Source organism: Netta rufina (assembly GCF_964035555.1).
Source record: "Netta rufina genome assembly, chromosome: 20".
NCBI classification, from domain to species: Eukaryota; Metazoa; Chordata; class Aves; order Anseriformes; family Anatidae; genus Netta; species Netta rufina.
Genome location: NC_140144.1, coordinates 11,040,821 through 11,062,771, shown reverse-complemented (window position 1 = coordinate 11,062,771; position 21,951 = coordinate 11,040,821). Strand labels below are relative to the sequence as shown.

The window sequence follows — 21,951 nt, the reverse complement described above, 5'->3', positions numbered from 1 at the left end:
TACAAGTTTAAAGAAATAACAGCTTTGAAAACACTGCTAAAAGTTAGATTACTGTGGCCTTTACGCAATCCCTGTAATAGCTTTATATGCTGCATTGTCTTTACATGTGATGACTTGCACTAGAAAATTGAAAAGAGAAGTCGTTGCATCCTAAATCGATCCTTGCATCTAAAAGCCTGTCTTGTAGATCCATAAAATCTTACTGGGTGTGCATGGTTTTAAGGGTTTAGGCATTCTCATTGTTTTGTTGATAAAGCAAGTGGGTGACAGATGGACATGATAGAGTTAATTAACTTTTACAGAGTCAGATTTTCCTACGCTTGGTGACAGGCTCTGCTTTTGGCCACATTAATAAATGGCTGGCTTTCTGGAATACTGCACTCTTCCTGCTTCCTTTCATTACATTAGCCAAGGTTCCACTAGATGGGACATTTGCAGTCTTAAGACTTCCTGCCGAGGTTCAGACTTTGTATTTTTGAGATTGAAGCTGTCGTGTTCCTGAAACTACTTAATTAGAAACACATTCATTTCAGTGCATACTGGAGGAGTCCTCAACAGCGTAGCCAGGCACACAGGGAAGTTGAGCATTTGTGCAGCTGGCAGCTAAACCAATGGTTTATACTTTGAATGTGAAATTACTGGGTATTTTCTTGCTCCTGGAATGTGGCCATTGGAAATGAAGAGATGTGGGTGAAAGAGATAATGTTTGTCACAAATAAAACATGCAAAATTACAAATAAATACTCCTCAGTTGAGCAGCAATCCATATGTAGTAAGTGTATATCATGTTGTATGGTAAAAATTTGTATCCAAAAACTTGGATGTATGCTCTGGTTCTCACCTGTGGAATTCCCAAGGAAGCCAAGTCTTTAGGACTTGCACCAAGTTAGTTTACAATTCAGCAGTCCCTCTGGGCTAGCACAAAGTGCTTTACTGGGTGAAGTTTGGGCAGGGGCATTCTTGCCAGCGTATTCAATTCAGTAAGTTGTAAGGTGATAAGACACCACTTCAGTATTCTACAAATGAATGTGTATGATTCTTTGAAGTTATATATGTTTAAAGTCTTCAAAAAGAAGGGGAAAAAAAGGCGATTTCATCCCTTTCATCCAGAATGTGTAATATAGAGGCTGTTCACATCTCTTGGTACAGCATCCAACAGAAGAACAGTTCTTGGTGGCATATTAATAAACATGCTAATTATTAATATGCATATCAACAAATTGTACTTTTTGAAAAGTTATTTCTCACCAAATGAGAAGCAGAGTGATTTCTGCTGGTGTGTTGCAGTAGTTCTTTCAGCACTGTTCTTCCCTTACTGAACAGTAGGCACCAGTTTATAAAAGCAATATGGAAGATATTTTAATCCAAGGCAGCACAGTGACATTTCTCTCCTTTTTCATCTGAAATTGAAAATGAGCTCTTTGAGCTTCTGTATGCAAAATCAAATGAGGCTCTATTTTAAAAGTTGTGTCTGTCTGTGTGCTTTCAGTTTAACAGGCAGTATATGCCATATTTGCAATTAGCAGCTTTGGCATCCTCTTTGATATGTTCTAATAAGCAATGCAAATATAAGCTTTCCCTGATTAGTTGAGTGGGAGTTCTGTAGTAAGCTTAATATTAGAAATACTGTATATACAAGGATACAACTTTGATTCAGTATTCTTCCTGTGTTATACAGTCCATATTGCTGTTTGCAAACATCACTGAACAGAAGACTGAAAAGATCAGTCTTTCTCTTAGCGTTCTGTTTGATAACAAAAGTATAACACCTGTGTTTGTGGCTACAAATTTGGCATAAGAACTTGTTGATATATTTAAGTTTTGTATTTTGAAGAGAATAATGATACCAGCACGTATCACAATAATTCAGGACTTAATCAGAATCTTCCAAAGTCATTTTTATATCCTTGCTTTATAATTTTAAATATTTCAAGATTGATACTAAGTTATTTAAAATGTGCCTGGACCCATAGTCAAACGATTAAAGCTTGTAGTACTGGGTGCTACATACATTAAATAAACCACTTAACACTACAACTGGATCAATCTTCCTAAACAGTACTGTTTAGAAAAAATCTGTGTATTTCTTAGAAAATTGTAATATTTTTTAAGAGACCACAATATTTTAATTTATAGGTATATATTTAATAGCTGCCCTTATGTACCTGTTTTAACTTAGAAATTTTGATGTCAAGAGAAATTTAAGTCTTATGGTAGTGAGAGGATATTGCACAGTAAAACAAGTCTTTCAAATATGGAATAAAATTTTGTTAACATGTGGTTTGTTTATATATATATATACATATATTTATATATTAAAGTCTAATCCAGTATACCAGTCTCTTCCTGTAGCTGATTTTATAACTCATATGTGTTAATCCATCATTACGAGAATGTAAAGCAAGTTTTTCTTCTACTTTGCAGTGCCCCAATGCCCTACCTCATTGGAATACATTTAAGTTTGATGGAGGTAAGTCTTTCTAAACATTTCTGAAAATATGCGTCATTTTATGATTTAGACCCAATTTCTGCAAATAATTTTACATTCGTTCATATGCTTAAAAATATAATAGTCATGTTAATTTCTTTAGGAGTGTTCAGATAACTGAAATTAGGTTTACATGATAGTGTTAAATCTCAAGGGAGTCTTAATGGTACCTTGTACTGTCTGGGCATAGTTTGTTTGCAGTTCAGCAGTCAGCGATGAGCTCACGGTGTGTTCCCCGCTCCATCCTGTTGCTTCATGTAATAGTTTACTGCCTCTAGTTTTACTCTATTCAGAAAGGCGGAGCTGATATTAAACTAAAATGTTGACAGTTATAGTTCTCTTGTAGGCATTTGCAGACAGTTTGTAATTTTTTTAATGTTAAAAAGACCCTGAAAAGAAGGAACTTGCTGTTAATGTTAACACAAAGCTGGCAGAAAACCAGCCCTCACAGAAAGCTTCACATATAAACAATTCAGAGCAATTCTGCTAACTGTGTGTGTGTGGAAATAGCACATTTCCTTCTGCTTCCAATCCTGGTGAAACACTTGATAACTTTTCTCAAAAGTATCTGGAGGACCACAGAAGCTACTAACTTAGATCCCCGTGAAAATCTTAGTCCTTATGAATTGTGCCCCTTTACACAGGAAGTCTGACCACCGTGTATGTGCTCGGTATGGGAAGAGCCATTCCTTCAAAGAAAAGCACTGCCATTCTGTTGGTACTTAAATCAGTAAGCAGTGCTGAACAGTAGGCATTGCAAGTGCCCTTGGAAACTAATTGACTTATGTCCCTGTTTTAGATAGCTGTGTTTGGAAATTTAAGCTTAGGATATGCAACAATTTACAATGCTGAATTTTTCTTCACACAAAATAACGCATATTACTAGAATATTTGGTTTTGTATTTCCATAAAATTTATACCTTCTGTGGAAATATTGATCAAACATTTTCTTTCACTGAGGCATATTTATGTAATAATGATCTTCTATGTCTCTGTGTTTTTAAAACTTAGGTTTTTATACTTTGTAACTTCCCCTTTTTTCCCAGTATTAATGTGACGTAATTTCGTAGAAGTCACCTTTTTCATGAGGAGCTAGATAGAATATGCAGGGCTCCCCCCTGCTTGACCACAGATGCCCTTTATATTGCTAAATAAAGTACAGAATTACAGTGCAATGTGTTAGTGAATAAGCAATTATTCTAAATGTCAACATGGACATTTGTTTGTATATAAAATGTTTTTGTTAAAGAGATTTTTGATAATTAAATTTGAATACTGCATAGGCAGAACCCAAGTGATACCTAGGGGGTAGTCTGGCATATATTTTTCATATTGAGCAAGAATTCTTCTGCCCAATAGCAGTGCCAGGTAATCACTGGCATTCTTAAATAGCTAGATACCCTAATAAAAAAGGAGTAAAAGGCCTGGTAGAGGATGAGAGAACATCTTAGTACAGATACTTGTCAGCTTTCATAGATCATCTCTTGGAAAGACCTGTGTGGTCAGCCTGGTCATGTGTATAGAAAAAAATAATAATTACACTTTGGTGTTGCTTTGTCTCACCCCTGCCTTGCTACATCAAATATTACCTCTTCCTTTGTCTCAGTTTTTTCAGATTGCAGGGCTCTGTAGGCCTTCCAAACTCCATCTGTAAAAATTCAAAAAAAGGAGTTCTTGGAGAAGCCAACTTTCATCCATTTTAGTAACTTGCGAAAAAATCTGTTTAGTACTAAATCCAGTACGGCTTTTGAATAGTTGGAGATTCTGGAACACACACACACATTGGCAACATACAGTTATTCAAAGTGCCTTATGAAATAAATGAAATAAATAAAAAAAAACCTGTCTTCTCTACTCCCCCTCCTCTTAAGGATAAATTGTATATTTCCAGATAGAAATGCATCTTCTAGCTAACTGTGCTTTCGCCACAGAAAAATAAAATAAAATCACACACTGGGCTATAGTATCTGTTGTTTTATAGCAAATACGGGATAATCAGTCTGGGTCTTGGGCAAAGGAAAGGTGACATTTGGTAAACAAATTTGAGCATTACTAGTTTACCTCTTAGCCTGATTTTGATGTTGAAAGCTTACTCTCCTGTTTGTCATTTTCTATGTACATAGGTATAAAATCATACCTTTTATGTGTTAGAGTAACAATCTAGTAGCAACAGCATTTTTTCCCATATTCCATCAGTTGTGCATTTTTAAAAAATATGCTGTATTATTTTTTCCACATCAAAATAATTTTTAAAAGGCAGTTAAAATATTGTCATTACCCAGTATCCGTTTTTCATTAAATGCTGAAATTTCAGCACATAGTCCTTTAAAAGTGTTCTGTCAATTCACATGTTCTAGTTTCAGAAGAAGGGATTAATTCCCCAGCTTTCCATTCAGGTTAAGACAGGTGGGCTCTTCTTCTACTGTACAGCCCCAGGGGAGTAATTGCAGTTACACGGTTCTGCTCCAGCAGCCCTGATTGCATAATTTGTCGGTGCTGCGTAAACGTTAGTGGAAGCCTAAACTTGTGCAGGGGAAGCTGTGGTGTAAAGGGAAGGGTGACTGTGGAGTGTAGGAAAATTTTCCAGCTTTGGTGTTGCTTTTGTGTGCTTCTGCTCTCCTTATCTTGGAGTAGGTCCTCTGGAAGAAATACAGTAGCAGTTACAATGCTTTAAAACAAAATGCACCCGCTGTCGCACCTCCAGAGGGTTTTTGTCAAACTAGTTAGTTAGCATCTCAGCTAGTTTCTAGTTTCCTATGTTATATGGGGTCTCTGTAGGAGAAACAGTTATTTTAATGGAAAATGACAAATTTTTCTTATGATTAAAATATCAAGCATATCCATTGACTGTTAAATCTAATTTGCTGTGACTGAAATGTTCTCCTGTGAGATAAGATAATCTCCTGTTGTAGGTCAGAGGGCTCTGGCTGATTTATGAGGGAAAATCTTGGTAGAAAATATAAAGCTGTGTTTTGTGCTCTTATTTTTCAGCTTTTCTATCATCACCTAGTTAGTCATTCTTTATAAGATTTCCATTTAGCAATCCATAAAGTGACTTCAAAGAAGGCTAAAAGTTTATAAGCTGCTGGATAAGCAAGGCTGGAGCTATCACATGAATAATGGAACATGCTTACAGAACTAATTGAATTCATATTAGATGAAGATAAGTACTTAGTACTGATAAATAACAAGATAGGAAGATGAAACTCCATCAAATGAACACATCCCTTTCATAATCTTACTTTCTACCTGCATCCCTCATGCTGTTTTAGTATTCGTGTTACATTAAATTCACCTTTCTGTTACAAGCGGTGTCAAACTTAGCTGGCAGCCTTTTCCATTTTGTCTTAGTAAACGATTGTTTCGGCAACTGCTTCTGTAGTGAAGGTTGTTAGTGTGATGGCGCTGATGGAAGAGGAATGCCCTTGACCTAGTGGACTACCTATTGGAATTCAGGCACATGTGGTTCCCATTACCACTGGGAACGGTTCCTTTTAGCTGTCAGATACCGCACTGCTGGCAGTATAATCTTCTGTGCCAGGCCTCCATCGTGCAAGTTACAGTAATGCCCAGCCTTATCATGCTCTATTCAGGGCACAAAAGCAGTATTTAGAAATGAATTTAAAGATGAGAAAAGTATATTTCCTTGTCTATTTATTTTTAAGATTCCAGTCACTTGAGGACTTCATCTGGGACTTCAGAGTTTTAATTCTCACAAAATTTTCCAGACTAAATGTGTGTGTGAAACTTGGCATTGCAGTTGTCGGGATGAATTCTTCCTTACCATGAAAGGCAGTTGTACATATCAGACATGAGCAGAGTTTTGTTTTATTTTAACCTAGTAGGAGTAAATATGTTCACGTCAGGAAAAGAAGTTTCACTAAAATTCTTCCTATTTTTAATGTAGTAGGACACAGCAGCTGATCTCATTTCACATTGATAGTCTTCCCCTTATGCAGACAGATGAATAGAAGACTGTGTTCAGCCCTCTCAACCCTGTGAATGTATTCTGGGAGCACTCTTTTGGCAGATTGTTGTCTTTTTCAGGTAGACAAGAGTACACACTATTTGTGGTCCAGTCCTGTTATATGCCAGGTAGCTGGAATGGAGTGTGAGCTAAGACTCTGAGAAAAAGCTTAGATATGCCTGGGCTTTGTGCTGGCAGTGCCACGTGGAGTACTGGGGGAATTATTGGCTGGCTGTTTGCAGAAAACACCCTGAACACTGGCATCTTCCACCGTAGTGTTAATTGCTAATGAAATTTTTTGATTGGAGAGTAGTATTTTGCTTTTTTCAAGATATTTAACATTTGTAAATCACTGATTTTTTTACCTAGAACTGAGGAAGTGTAGGGTGTGTTTTTTTTTGCAGGGCTTAAATGATGGGGTTATATACTGGGTGTTCTGAAATCCAAATCTTAAAAAATTAAATGTAATTTGGGCACTCACAAATACGGTAAGTATGGCTGTACGTGGTTTCAGGAGTAAAACGCATGTAAAAACATGAGAAATTACTTATTAAACTGCCTCTTCCGCAACTGTTGGAAAAATTAAACTAACCACTGTGCTTTAGTGGGTGATTCTGGAGCAGGGGGGATGCCTGCAGGACACGTTGGAAGAAACCCAAGTCCTGTGGTACCGAGCGGGCTCACCAGTGCCTGCGGAAGGTTTTGCTGCTGTTGTACGGTGGTGTTAGAGCAGCACTAGTGATGTTTGTCACTCAGTTAGCAACAGCTGCTTGTGATAAGGATCTCGAGAATCACCTGTACAGGATCAGGGCCTGCACATCAAGGTCGGGGGTGGCGGAAGAGTGGAAGATGCACAGAGGGGGGCGCAGGCCACCTGCTGGGCCAGATCAAAGGGCTGCAAGGTCAAGGGGCACATCCAGCCTAACCACGCTTGTCTGCTGAATAGCTATTTCAGGTTGTAAATCTGAGGGTGATTTCATTAAGTCCTTCTGGCTGCTGTTGGGGCATGAAATAATAAAATTTTATATCCGCTGCCTTTCCTGCTTCTGGCAGCCAGATTGACACATTGTTGTCTGCGGCGTTGTAGCGTTCTTAAGAAAATAAATGGAAACTATTAACTAAGTAGAGACAACTCATTAAACAAATGGATTTTAGACTTGTGGATCATAATTCCATAATAGTTTCAAGTATAATGTACCAAATATCTACTACAAATACTAGTTGTTGTTTTTAAAATATTTTTTTTAAGATTCCAAAATAATTACTGGAAGGTGAATTTTCTTTTCTCTATTGTTGCAACATCTTTAATATGTTGATCCATTTGTGGCTGGTTATGAAACCTCATGATCAACTTGGTTTACATTTTGGCACCAATTTAGCAATGAAGATACGTAAACCCCTCTTTTTTTTTTCTTTTCTTTCTTTTTTTCTTTCTTTTTTTTTTTTTTCCTTCTTGTGTGTGTGTTTGTTTTGTTGTTTTTGTTGTTTTGTTGTTTTTTTGTTGTTGTCGTTTTAAGGAAATATCCAATACCATTGTTCATCTGTATGAAGTTTAGCTCAGTTGTTTTTATGGTAGGAAGATCAAAAACTGCCGGCTGTCAATAGTGATAATAAAATAACATTTAGCATAAACTGGCATTAGTATTATTGATGAATATTTCTTCTGTCATATGACGCATGTGAAACAGAGGAGTACCCCTTAATATTTCCATATATTTTGTCAGTGGTTTTGCTACCTTTCACATAAAACATTTAAATTACTTCAAGTGTTTGGCTGCTTGTGAGCAGGACAGATCATACTAACTGCTGCTTATTTACTGACCTGGTGTTTAAGGCCCCCTGGAGTTTGTTTGAAAAGTTAAGAGATTTTCACAGTAAAGGTGCCATTTCTGAAATTTAAAGTGCTCTTTTCACCAGGAGATAAGTTCTCTCTGATTAAGTCAGTAATTCTTACTAAGCCATGTTTATAGAGGCCATAAACAATGGGTTCAGTGTGCTTGTTAAACCAGCTTTCCTTACCTCTCCGCTCTTTTAAACAGAGACATATAAAATAAAAGGCAGGTGTAGATGTTAGTCCGATTTGGTTGGGTTTAGATGATTAATTATGGCTACGAGGAATCCGGTAAGGTTGGTTAAGAAAGGCTTGCAGTAGTGATGCACATTTTCACTGAATCATATCTTTTGACTCAGCAAATCCCTAGTATGCAGTAAGTTTGGATAAGCAAACAGTAATGTTCATATTTCTTCTTGGTTTTGCTTCTCCATGTGTTTTTCTGCAAAATATGAACTTAGTGAATATAGCCCATTCTGTTTAATGGGTATCAATTCATTTGTAAAATTTTGTTTTGATATTGAGGAAGTTGTGAAATATGGAATATAACTATATAAAGCTTAGTGGCCATCCCTTCATATTTTGACAAAAACTGTGACAACTTGCAAAGCCTACCTGTGAAATATTCTACATGGAGTTGCAATTTATAGAGTGCAGTGGGATTTAATAGGAAGAGTGCATTGGATGCCGGGAGTTTCTACTGAAATTCCAACAACGGAGTAAATGCTTTTATTTCCAGATTCAGATGGGCTGATAGGTACTACATTTATCTCATAATACCTTTATTAAAGATTATAGTGAAAGGAAAGATGACAAAAAGGATCAAGATGAACTGGTCAGTCTGCATTTCTCTAGGATAAGGCACAACTGGACCACTGAAAAATTGTGTTTTGTCTTTTTTTTTTTTGTCAAATACGATGCCAGACGCAATAAATCAAGTTATTATCAGGTGTTTTATTAAATTTGAGGGTTTGTCTCCAGGGAAATCCCCTGTCTTAATAGAACTATTGAGAAGTTTAAAGTAAGGTTATGCTCTTCACTCTGTAAAGGTATAGTGCAGCAGAGTTGAACACCAGCCTTCCTTTCAGATGCAGTTATTTCAGGGCTAAATGTGGAGGTGATTACATTGATAAGCATTTATAGTCCTTGCATGGTGAACTGAATCGTTTTGTATTATGCTCCTTGGCAGATTCCAGCTTGTGAAAAGCCTGGACTTTGCTACAGAAAAGCCCAATGTAGTGCTGATGGGAAGGCGCAGATTCGCCACCAAAGTTAAAAAAAAAAAAAACACTCATTGACAAGTTTGAGCACATTTGTTGCTTCTTTGGCAATATTCAAGAGAAGGTTTTAATTCCTTCTGTCTTGTCCTACTAGCACTTGATTTTGACAAGCTTCTGGCTTTGGTTAAGTGCATTGCAAGACCTTTTTGTTGGAGCTTTTTAGACTCCTCTGAGTATAAGTGCGATTTTTAATTTTCTGAAACAGGAAGGAGCAAATCAGTTTGTCTGGTGCTTCCGGACTCCTAGAAGGAGCAAGACTCCTGGATTGCTTTAGAGTTTATCAGATGCAGCCATGCGAGTGACCTTTGGTTCCTGAAATGGGGAGGAAAGTACCTGGTTTGTCATGCACTACTTGGGCTTTTTGTGTGGAAAGCATTAAAAGTAACATTTTTCCATTTAAGTCAAAGAAAATTCTCATGGAAGACCTAAACTTAAATGTCTGCAAAGTGTTTTTTAATAGTTGTTGGCTTTTTTTGGTGCATTTCCACCCCCTCCTTTAAGTACACAGCAGCTTTATTTATAGACAGAGGAAAACTGAAGGTAATTATTTAGATGCCTAAGGCTCAAAGTTGCCATTGTTTTAGAGTTTTATTTCCTTTCTTTTAAAGGAAACAATTCCCCCCACCCCACAAAATCTTAATTAAAAAATGAGTATGTTTTTGTTAATGTACCTCCTCAATAACTCTCATTTAGTACTGTAGGTATTTAGGTACTTGAATGTTTGTTTACAGTGTCAGTGGGAAATTTCCTTAATCACCATATTTTGCAGTTACACTTTTTCTGATTGAATTTACAAAGCTAGATTTGAAAAGGACTTAGCTATGTACAATTAGTCAAAAAAAAATCAATTGTGCTGTTAGTGGAAAAAGTGTTAAAATAAATACATAAATATTGTTCTCTTTCATACCAGTGATTCATTTACTGTTGTTTAAGCAGGGAAACAAAGTCTGGCAATGCTTAAGTTTGCTTAGATTACTGATACCTTTAGTTATTTAGTCAAAAGTTCCAATGATTTTTCTTTAGTAAGATATAAGTTATACTTCTGTATGTAGTTACCAAAGGTTTAAACAGTTAAAGAAGATTAGACATCTCAATTAATGGGAGCAGGATCAAAAATGTAAATTCACTTAACATTACAAGATCAGGATATGGTGGAGCTTTTGTCTTAATTTGCTGTTGTTGTTTTTTTTTAACCTCTGTAGTGTCAACATGGCTTAAATAGTTGTAAATTTGTCTGCAGTGGAGACACAAGGTTCAACCTAGAATTTAGAAAACAGATCTAATTTTTGATTTAATACAGCTCATACCTACTGGAAAAGCCACTATTTATTGTTATTTAAATTAATTTCTGAATTCAAAAAGAACTCGAAATCTTCACTTAGCTAAAAGCTTCTAAATTTGCAAACGGGATATCAGAGTAAATATAAACATTAGTAGAGGTGCTTGTGATAACTTTTTGCTTGAATAATCTCAACCAGCAACTCTGTGGTTTCAAAAATTTCAGTATGTACAGCATTAGAAATTCCTGTCCACAAGTTATGGGTTGATTTTTCAACATGGTAAGATAAATAAATAAAACAAGTGGTGACAGACAGGAATGTTGGCGTTACTTGAAAGGGTTGAGTTTTGTAATACCATGATGTTATGCTATCACTCGTGTCCTTTATGCATAGGATTTAACTCTCCGTATTTATATCTTCCTTTCTCCTCTCTTGAATGTGCTCCTATTTAGAAAGTTAGAAGCATGGCCCTGGAAGATGTAGTGATTCTTAATGTAGACACCAACACACTGGAAACCCCTTTTGATGACCTTCAGAGCCTTCCTAATGATGTGGTATGTATGAAATGATTTTATTCAACCATTCCATTACTTGAAAGTGTAAATACTTTTTACTTGTTCAGTTGTACATATAGGTGTCTCATTGTGTTACTTTCGTTATTTTAAGTAAATTGCTTTACCTCAGTTCTTTTCTGTTATGAAGTGTTAAATAATGTTTGAAAATTTGCAGATATATTTTTAAGCCTCCTGATGAAAATTAGCTCATGATCTCCTAAGCTAGAAATGTTGCAGCAGCCCACTTTTGGATTAGCACAATCAAGTTTTAGGTCATCTGAAGAGTTAATCTTTTTTGGGGGTGAGCAGGGGAAGGACACAACAGATGTAAAACACACAGTGTTTGGTATATCCGAACAGGAAAAAAGAAAGCAAAACTTATTTTTTCATTATTTTGAGGTATTATTGGAAATCATCTTTATCTCTTCAATTAGATGAAAAAAAAATGTATTTTAAACTAACTTTTGTTTCTGAATGACGTCTTTTTTCTGTCTTTTTCTAGATGAGCTTTAACAAACTTTGTACATTTTATATCCTGTATTATGGTTTTAAATGGACTATTTCATACTCACTTTTAGCACCGCCCAATGCAAATAATTATGAAATTATTTTTTTCTCATTCAAACTTGTTATTGGTAATTGATTTTTTAGTAACTTCATAGAAATGTTTTTTAAATGCTTGATGTATCCCTTTAATGGGACATAAATATGTCCAGCTTGTTACTTCCCACAGTAATCATCTTCAATAAAGAGGCTGAAGGGGAAGAGCGGTAAAGTGAATAAGGGTGTAAGAGGATATTTTTAAGCCAGAGGGTGACTGTTTAGCAGAAAATGGCAGGGGAAAATCTGGCTTTCTTTTACTAGTTCAAAATATTGTGCTGACAGTTAGATCTATACCTTTTATGTGTAGTTGAGAAATAAAATTGATATGCAGGGAGCTCAATATAAGCTGGTCCATTTGACAAAAAATTCAAGTAATGGTGAATACCCAGTGCCTCCTACTGTGACATCCCGTCATTTCTCTATGATCTGCGGTGTGATCCATTCTTCGAAAACAGAGAGCTGTAGATAAAAGGTCCATCTTGATTGTGAACATCTTGGCTTTAGTCAAGCATTTAGTCTATAAAAGTTACTTCCATGAATTTTTCTGGCTTTTTATAGTTTTTCATTTTGATTTCACTCCCAACATCCAAATCTGCCAGCTGGTCATCACTCATGCCATTATCCACAACCCGGGAAATGACAGACTTGTAAATTTCATGGAATTATGTAAGAAATGTCTGGGTACAGTGAGTGCTGGGCCTCAAACATATATATGATTTGTCAACAATCAAGTATTATATTAGATTTTATGAGACTTCATTAAAGGAGCTGTTGTAGGCGCACTGTAGAACATCAGAAGAGACTTCACCAATAAACACAGAACTTCAAGCTTTGGAATGTAATAAATTTTAAGAGACTTCCTTCCTTTCATTATTTACTTTTACTTTACTTTTATAACAGTAAAGAGTTGTGTTTTATTAGTTCAAATTTCTTGATTCAGTTTTCCACAGGTCTATTTAAAAGCTACATTTTATCTTGGAGGATGTTGGAGCATAGCAGAGGAAGTGCTGCCAGCAAATTCAATTAACTGGCATGGCTCACAAATAGCGTACATGGTGTATTTTTTTTCACAACTGCTATATAAATACAGCTGGGATTAATATTTGTTGTAACAAAGCCTAAACTTGAATCGTGTTGCTTTGTGTAATTAATGTTTGGGATCAGTGTTTATGTCTTATTTAGCTTTGTTTCATTATTTTAGTTACCTAGATAATGAAGTATTCTCCTCTAGGTCTTTTCCTTTCCTTCATACTGCTTAATATTTGGCTTTGACCACTAGAGAGCAGCTGCTCTTCTTTGCAAGAATTGAATTTCTGTCAGTTCTTTCATGCATCATGTGTTTGGAACTGTAAGTGGATCAAGTTGTTCATCTCAGCAGGGAGACTGTAAAGCCAATCCATTATACTTTTTTTTTTTTTCCTTTTTTCTTATTTTTTACTTCCCTGGGAGGATGGGGAGTTTCTGGGAGTCTCTCTCCCCATGGGTCTCAGTCTAAATTAGATGCATTTATGATCTGAGAAACTAAAAATGTCTTCAACAGTTTCATTCTCATAAATGGCTGTTTTGTCAAACTATTCTGCCAGTTCGGCTACTTAATGTGAACGGTAAGTAATTCATGCACTGCTGAATATACACAAAATTTATTTTGCTAAATTAAATCTATCTATATTCAGCATTGAGGAAAAACATCTGTGTGATGCATTTGCCATTGGGTAATTAATCCATTAATCCAGTGGAAATATTTTAAAGCCCCTCTCCTCCCCTCAGCCTTTTAAATGAAGTAAAACAGTGCCCTTAAGTCCTATGATTATTCTGGAGTTTAAAGTATTGGGTCATGTTCAAGTTTCATGATAGTGATGTCGCTACCTATACTGTTGATTCTCAGCAATCTAGAATAAGTATTCATTGCTCCTTCACTACTAGTATCCAAATGAACGTGGGCTACAGTAACGTGTCTTTCCAGTTAATGTTTGTGTCACAGAAGCTGGATAGTATTGAGAGAGTTCTAGCAGAATCAGATTAAGTCATTTCTTTGCCTTGATTTACCTCAGCAATACCAGCAGTCAGATTTCCTGAATTGTTCAGGGCAGGTACCTGAAAATCAAGGTGTTTACTACTGTTACTGATTAACTATTTGAAATGTGAAAAACTGTCCCTCCATCACCTTCTGCTTCTGATGGCTTGCTGAAAATCTGGCAGCCTGAGAGCACCCTGGGAAGTTACTTTCCTTTAAAATAGTCAATATTAAAAAAAGAGATTTATTAAGGACTGTGATTACAATAAGTGCATCTGCTGCTGACAAGTCTCCTACACCACCGTCTGTGTTGCAAGGAATAGCAAAGAGGGGGTAGTAATTTTTTTTATGCAACCCTTATGGATTTATCATGTATTTCCAAATAAGTGTCATCTTCTAGGCTTAGTTGTAGTCAGAGCTTCATATTACAAGGAATAAAGCATAAGCTCACTCTGTCAACTTGTATTTTTTATTAAATGAAGGACTGATGCATTGCCTAATATACGGTAGGCTGCAGCAAACAGATCTTACATATCTGATGGCTGTTTTAGTATTGCACATTTGTGTTAGTCAATGAATATTTTAGGCTGTCAGGAATTTAGTTCTGTCCATTCGTTAGCGAGTTACCACAAGCAGGAAGCCTATGTTACTGTTTTTCCACTTAGTGGGAAATTAACTGCTTTCAGGGGAGCAAGAAGTACTAAACTGCAACTCTATAACAAAACCATTTTCTTAAAGGTGAATCCATTTTTATTTCTTACACTGTTTGCAATAGAATGTTTCTTGCTTTATTCATGTTGACAACTGAAAAGCCTTGGACCTAATTAAAAGAATTTCCACTAGCACCTTTACTGAACCATTTCATTATGCTGCATTGCACAGATTGCATTTTGAAACATGGTGATAGTTTAAATCTGACCTTTAAACCTGAACTGCCAGAAGTATAAAAATCTTCTTTAAAAACACTCTAAGGGTAGACTGTATGTATATGTGTCTGTTTGGCTAGAAATAATCTTGATATTGAGTGGTCACAGTCTTATTTTTATAAAAGTACTACTACTTCTTTAGACAGGAAAAAAACATAATTCTAAAAAAATCAGAATTCTGCTTGGGTAGTATAATTTCTTATGTATTAACTGATCCCAGAGTGAAAATTAAATTTTTTTCTTCCAACTTACTAGTTTCTTCAGAATAACAATATGTTGTTGTTAACATCGATTTAATAAATAAATAAATAAATAAATAAAAATAAAATCCCTATTGCAAAAAACTTGATTGAAAGAGTAAATGTGTATGTATATAAAACAGACATCATGTAGTGTTAGATTTAGTCTTACATGAAAACAAATGATCTGAAAGCCTAAGGAATTACCAAAAAAACCTATCACTATTCTACTTCTGTGGAGTAGAAGGCTGTAACTAGCTTTCTGACCTTTTAGTTTGTTGCGCAACTGAGAATGGAGTCTTTTTTTTTTTTTTTTTCCTATATAGATGGCAAATTCTTCACAGGAATTGTTAAAGAAAATCACTGAAAAAGGTTTGGGATGGATTTGGAAGGTACTCAGAGATATAGACACTTCATTGCATTTTTAAGAACTACCTTTAAATGGTTAACTGAAGCAAATATAGGAAATAAAGTTATATTTCATCACTACAACTATCATCAGACCCCTTAAAAACATGGAAATTAACAAACTTCAAACATGTTGAAAATCTGATTAAGCTGTTACGTTTTGAGAATAACAGAGCTCCTTGAGAGATATTATCTCACTGAATAGCAGTAAGCTTGATTTTGGGACATGGAAGACCTTCCAATAAATCTGTTTATCTATAAATAATAAATCTGTCTATCTGTAATAAGTCTGTATTATGTCAACTTGTGCTTATAGGCTCATTAATGCATGGATCATTGGCATAAGCCACAGCATTCAGATTTATAAACAATACTGGACATGTTCTTGATTATTTCTGTTATACCGAATAGTTGTAATGAAAGTCCTTCTACAACAGAAGATGAAGAAAGAAGTGAAAGCAAATCTCTTTTGAACTGTTTTAGTAAACACAACCAGAAATATCCATATTTATATATTTAAAACCTATACAGCGAGATGAGGAGTCACTTTAGTGCCCTCCACAAATCTCAAACTACTGAAGGAGCAAGTGAGAGATGTACTTACAGGAGGGGTAAAACTGAAGCACTTGAGCAGTTGTTCAGTAAAACCAATTTACTAAAGGGCAGGCTGATAGCAAAACCCTGAGGCAGAAAAGCTTATTTCTTACAATTTTGGAGATGTGAATGATCTTGGAATAAGTTTTTTGTTACAAGGTGGAGGAGGGGTGTGGAAAGGTCTTGGAAATTAATGTGAACATTTGAACGATGAGTGTGTATTTTGAGATATTGTTCATATTCTCAGAAATACATTTAGTTGTGTTCCCTAGAGCAGAAGTTCCTGACTTTGTAAATATAAATACTCCTATGATGTCTCTTTTGTAGTGTGAAGTATATAGCTGGCCTGATAGAGTTTTTCAGAAAAACATTTGAGTTATAAGGAAGATTTGCTGATTATTGATAGAATTATTTCTGTTAAATTCATAACATGGGTATTTGTGGAGTCGTGTTCTTCTGCAAATCAAGATGACTAGGAGCTTCCTGGTTTTCTGCTTTTCTTTTGAAATTTCTTACTTCTTCCTGTCTTTTGCATAAGATATCCCATCACTCTTGAGCTTTGCACATTATGCTACCATGTCCTCTAAAAGAAACAGGTGAATTTATTTCAAGAACGAATGCCCAGCTTGCTTTTTCTGTATTTCTCTGTGTTCTGTACGATCTGTCTTGAAAATGTATCTTGTTCTGGCTCTGTCTCCAATACTAAAAAATTGCTGCTGACATAACTATTTGTTAATGATTTAACAAACCCATAACTGCTGCAGCACAGACACAGCAAGCTTGATGTTAAGTCTTTGAAAGGTTTTTCATCTCTTTTCATAGCTTGTGTTTGGAAAAGAAAAATGCTGTCACTAACAATAATATATAGATACACAACCTTACTTCAGTAGTTACTGAGCTCAAAGTATTAGAAAAGAGATACCAAGCCACGAACCTTCTTGCATGTATGAGAAATTCTGAAGTACAGAGAACAGTATTGGATAAGCCTTAAAACTTAAGCCTTGGGCAAACACAGAAAGCAAAGAATATTCAGGTAACCTGGATCATGGTAATTTTAACTTTGTCTGCATAGAAATGAATTTGTGTAATATCTGCCAAGGTTTGACTGGTAAGTGTCTTTGTGTAAAAGGTAATGGGGCAGCTGTGTTCATCTGAAGTGCACCTCAGAGTGCTGAGGTAATTAAACAGCTCCACTGTGGGAGTGGACGGGCTACGAAGGTTAAGAGAAGAATCATCCAACACACAGGTGGTTCAGATCTTTGGAGAAACAGGAAGAAAAAACCTTCATGTTGACTGTTTTGAAGGACAGAATGTCATCGTTAATTTGAGACTTCTTTAAAATTGTGGGTTTTGTTTCCTGTGCTGCGCTGGGTGTCTGGTGAGGGGTTGGCTGCAGGGGTCTCTGTGAGGAGAGGCCGGGGCTGCCCTGTGCTGGACGCAGCCGGTTCCAGCCGGTTCCAGCCGGCTCCACAGCAGCCCTGTAGCTGGGCCCGTTAGCAGGGCCGGCGGTGCTCTGGGAAAGCGTATTTAAGAAGGGGCAAAACCCTTACTAGTGAGGAAAAGTGTGAGGAGGAAGGGGTGGAAGCAGGGCTGTTACGGACTGACTGAACCCCAGTGCCATGTGAGGAAGTAGAGGAGTGGGGAATGAAGGAGCGGAGTTGAGCCTGAGGAAGAGGCTAAATTAAATTAACTTTCGCCATTTTTGCCAGTGATGGTGATTGGTAAGTGATCTCCCTGTTTCTATGTCAACCCACAAGCTTTTCATCGTGTTTTCTCCCCCCCGTCCTGTTGAGGTGGGGAGTGAGAGAGAGGCTGGGTGGGCAGCTAGGTGCAGGCCAAGGGAACCTGCCAAAGGCATAAATAAAACTCGTTATTTTGCATTAAGTCTCTAAAATACAAGGGAATATACCCCTAAAATACATGGCATATGCTTGTGGTAAGCAAATTTTCAAGACCTGTGGAGTTTTTTCTTTAAATAGCTTAGCTTTGTTGGTGATGGATGGCCTGGTTAGAAGAGTTTCTGTGCCAGCTCTCTGAGGTGCATGTACAATACTTGTAGAATTCTATTTGCAAGAGAAGGTGTGTTTTTTTTTTCACTATTAAATTTCATTTTGATACCAGTAAAAAAAAAAAAAATAGTAAATCCTTATTAGTCTGAAGTTTTAATTAATTTAGCTAAAATTCTTTCCTGGATTCTAATCAAGAATGACACAGAATTTCATGGGCTAACTGTAAAATAGTACCTACCAGCATGTTAGTGGCCCGTTTTAAGTAGGAGAGAAGGTTGAAATGAAGCTTTTATCTTCCTATTGGTTTTTGAATAGAATCCATCGTATCTTAGCTGAGAGAGTAATGATTTTAGGACAGAAGAATTCAGGTCTGAATTCACAGTGTCTCTTTTTGTTACAATTTGCTGCTGTGGTGAGAGCTTTTACTTTTAGCTGTGTCCCAAAGTGTTAAGCTTTGTGATATGAGAGTAATCTAAATTGGTTATGTGATTTCAGGTTTCTGCACTAAAGAGCAGATTGAAGAAAGTCTCTACAACCACTGGAGATGGTGTTGCAAGAGCATTTCTAAAAGCACAAGCATCTTTCTTTGGGAGCTACAGAAATGCGCTGAAAATAGAACCTGTAAGTAAGAAATTAGTAAGCATCTATAGCAGGAGAGGGGGAAGCTAACAGGGATTCACGTTGTATAATCCACTTGCTAAAGTTGATATTGTGGCTGTCTGTTTGACCATTACTGGAAACAGTGTTCAAGCCTCCAAAAAAGAAAGAGATGCAACAAATGATAGATCACATAAGGAGAAAAACTCTTATGGAGGGGGACAGATGTTACTTCTTTTAGAAAATAATTAAATTAGAAGAAATTTGTTAAAAACATTAATAATTACAAGAGGCTAATGCAGAGTTCACCTTTTTCTCTCACTGCAATACCTGGGTATTCATTATATTGTTTTTAAAGGTAATAAAAGATTTGTTTATTTGTACGCAATATATGCGTAAATTTGAAACATGAAAGTCTGTGGAATCTTGGAGTTTAAGGACATAAAAAATTAGTAAAGAAATTGAGCTTTTACAGAAATATAAGGACTATCTGCAGTTTTAACCACTGATGATAAATCACTGTTGGGAAAATTCAGTCTTACGCTTCTAGTTTAAAGTTAATCCCTAGTTAGCAACGATTCAGTTCCATCTGAGTGGGGGAAATTCTTTTCAGTGCTTGATCCCAGTTTTATTGCTTCTAGTGAGGCATGTGCTCCAGGCTTACTTCAGGGATTTCGGTAGAAGTCAGTCCAACCAAAATCATGTATTTCCTCATGCTTTGTAACATTCCAATTTGGCTACAGTTTATGTAGGAGGTTCCTAGTGAAGTGTGTACATTAACTGATAGAGAAAGACAAGGTAAAGGGTATGATGAACATTCAGGTCTAATTCATGAGATATGTCCCAGAAAATCAAGGAGGGGGAATTAAGGAGGGGGAATTAAAAATACTAACTGTATTGGAGTAATGCATGGAGTATTTTCAGAATTTTCCAAGTATTTTTGTTTCCCTACCTATTTCTAAATCAAGGGAAACCAATGCAATACCAATGCAATGTTCAAGTCAAATGTAGTGATAAATCCCAGTCTGGTGTTCAAAGGCTTAATTGAACTACTGTTGCTTAGACCAATGTCTGCTTCAGGAAATCTCTGTAGAGGGGAAAAATACTCTTACCTTAATATTGTCATCTCATCTGCAAACTTCTGGAGGCAGAAGAGAAACTTGAATGCCATTGGGAGTTGCTAAGATGAGTTCTGAGTGTAAGTGGGGAGGCTAAATGAATGGAGGAAAAATGAAGGCTTACTGTTTGAGAAAAGGTGTATTTTGCGTTCTGCTTTTCTGTGAAGATTATTTGTCTGCACACCAGATCTCTTCATTAATAAACCTAATTTTAATCTTTATGTTAAAAGAAATGAAGTTGGACTGCTGATGTAGTTTTTTGGTGTTTTTTGTTTGTTTGTTTGAGGATGTTTCCATCACTAAAGTCTCTTCATTGTTATAGTTTGTTTTACACGTTATCTTTAAAGACAAAGGGAAAAATAGTTCAGTCTGAATTTTAAACAGTCCAGTTATCACCACTAAATAAGCATTATTCCAAGAAGTAATATTCGGGGTTCAAAGCAACTTTTGAAGCCAGCGTGATTCCTTCCACTTCTTACTGGGGAGATGTGCACATAGTGTGTGTGGAAAAAATAAATTGCATTGGCGTGTGTGCATATAGTTGAGTATAAGTGTTTTGCTTTTGAAGTATTTAAGGTGAAATAATGGCAGATATTTAAATCGTTGTCCACATATATAACAAAGATGTCAGGGAGACTTCCCATCCTTTACGCAGGCCTTCTTGTGCTCTGATGCTCCTCCCAGTAGTTGCCAGGCAACTCTGGGAATATTGGTGTATGCTTTGCCTGGATATGTGTGAGATTAACTAGCTAAGGGATTTATGAAGAAAAATAAAAATTTAAATTGCTTTTCTGGAAATACCATCTGGTATTTTGAAGGCTGAATGCTAAAGATGAACATTCAAAATCATTTGACAATGGCACTTCTCTAGAAATTGCAGCTAACCTGAGGAAGCAGAGGTTGTTTAGTTCGCTTATGATTCCATCAAAGAAAACATGTAAATACGATTGCACATACGTATCATAAAATCTCATTTTAAGAATCAGGAAGTGGAAAATTTCAAAGTTTTATTTCAAAAGTCATGTTATAAATTAAAAGTCTAATTTCTGCTTATAAATTGCAATATAAAGATTTATATAAAGGTAATTTGCAAAACATGGCAAGTGTTTCATGTACTGAACATGTCAGGATCAACTAACCTTCATTCCGTTTCCAGTTCTGTCACAGATACTCTGTAAGGTATTGGGTGGGTCACACAACTGCCATACACTTCTCTTCCATTTTAGAATATGTCAACAGTGAATGCAGTTAGTAAGAGACTATTGTTGCTGTTGGGAACATCACATATAAAAGTTAGATCAAAACCCTTGGACAGTGTACTCTGAAGAAGGTGCAGCAAAACTCCAAACAATAGCATATAGTGCGCAAAGCTATTAGAAAATGTCCTTGCTAATTTCACAAAAGAAAATGCAATAATTCCAAAGCATCGTAACTGACAATTTGTAATGCATCCTGGAACTTAAAGCACTATGTTTTCTGGTGTGCTGTTCTCTGGGTGCCGCACTTGCAGAATACTTGCAGTATTCTCTGCTCTCACATAATGTGATTTTCTGCACAGTAGTTATGTTTGTTTCTTCTTGTCATCTGATCAGCTCAGATTACTGTGTGTGTGGTAATATACTAACAGGTGTTCAAATGAGTTACAATACACAATTGTGATCGTTCCATATGAAATGAGTTTCTTGTTCAATAGTGGAGGAATACTCAGGTGTGTACAGGTTGATAACCATTACTACATCAGAATCTACAAAGACCACAGTGGGTGTCATCATTTACTTTTTTTAAAAAATTGAAAAAATGTTTTTGAAACTTACAGAATAAGCAGTTGCAAATAAAATCTTTATGTCTGAGACAAATAGAAAAGTAAATAGAAGATGTAGCTTATAGGAGAAGAACACACGATATTTTCAAGTGTTTCCATTGTGATTTTTTTTCTCTTATTGCCTTCACATCTTGTTGTAAGTATAGTACATAAGCAATGCTGCACATGATGTAGTTTGTTGCATTTGATGCCCTGTAACTCAAGAAATCTGACTGTTGCTT

At 36.1% G+C, this 21,951-nt stretch overlaps 1 protein-coding gene across 6 annotated transcripts in view; it reads left to right on the top strand.

The window, feature by feature from the left end:
* The window catches only part of DENND1A (DENN domain containing 1A), a 191,089-nt gene that overhangs the window by 98,810 nt on the left and 70,328 nt on the right, over positions 1 to 21,951 (top strand). For all 6 annotated transcript variants that reach the window (XM_084298882.1, XM_084298879.1, XM_084298881.1 and 3 more), the window contains exons 11-13: positions 2,425 to 2,470; positions 11,299 to 11,400; positions 18,689 to 18,814. In XM_084298882.1, the coding sequence (XP_084155008.1) occupies positions 2,425 to 2,470; positions 11,299 to 11,400; positions 18,689 to 18,814 (274 nt within the window). The remainder of the gene's footprint in view (positions 1 to 2,424; positions 2,471 to 11,298; positions 11,401 to 18,688; positions 18,815 to 21,951) is intronic.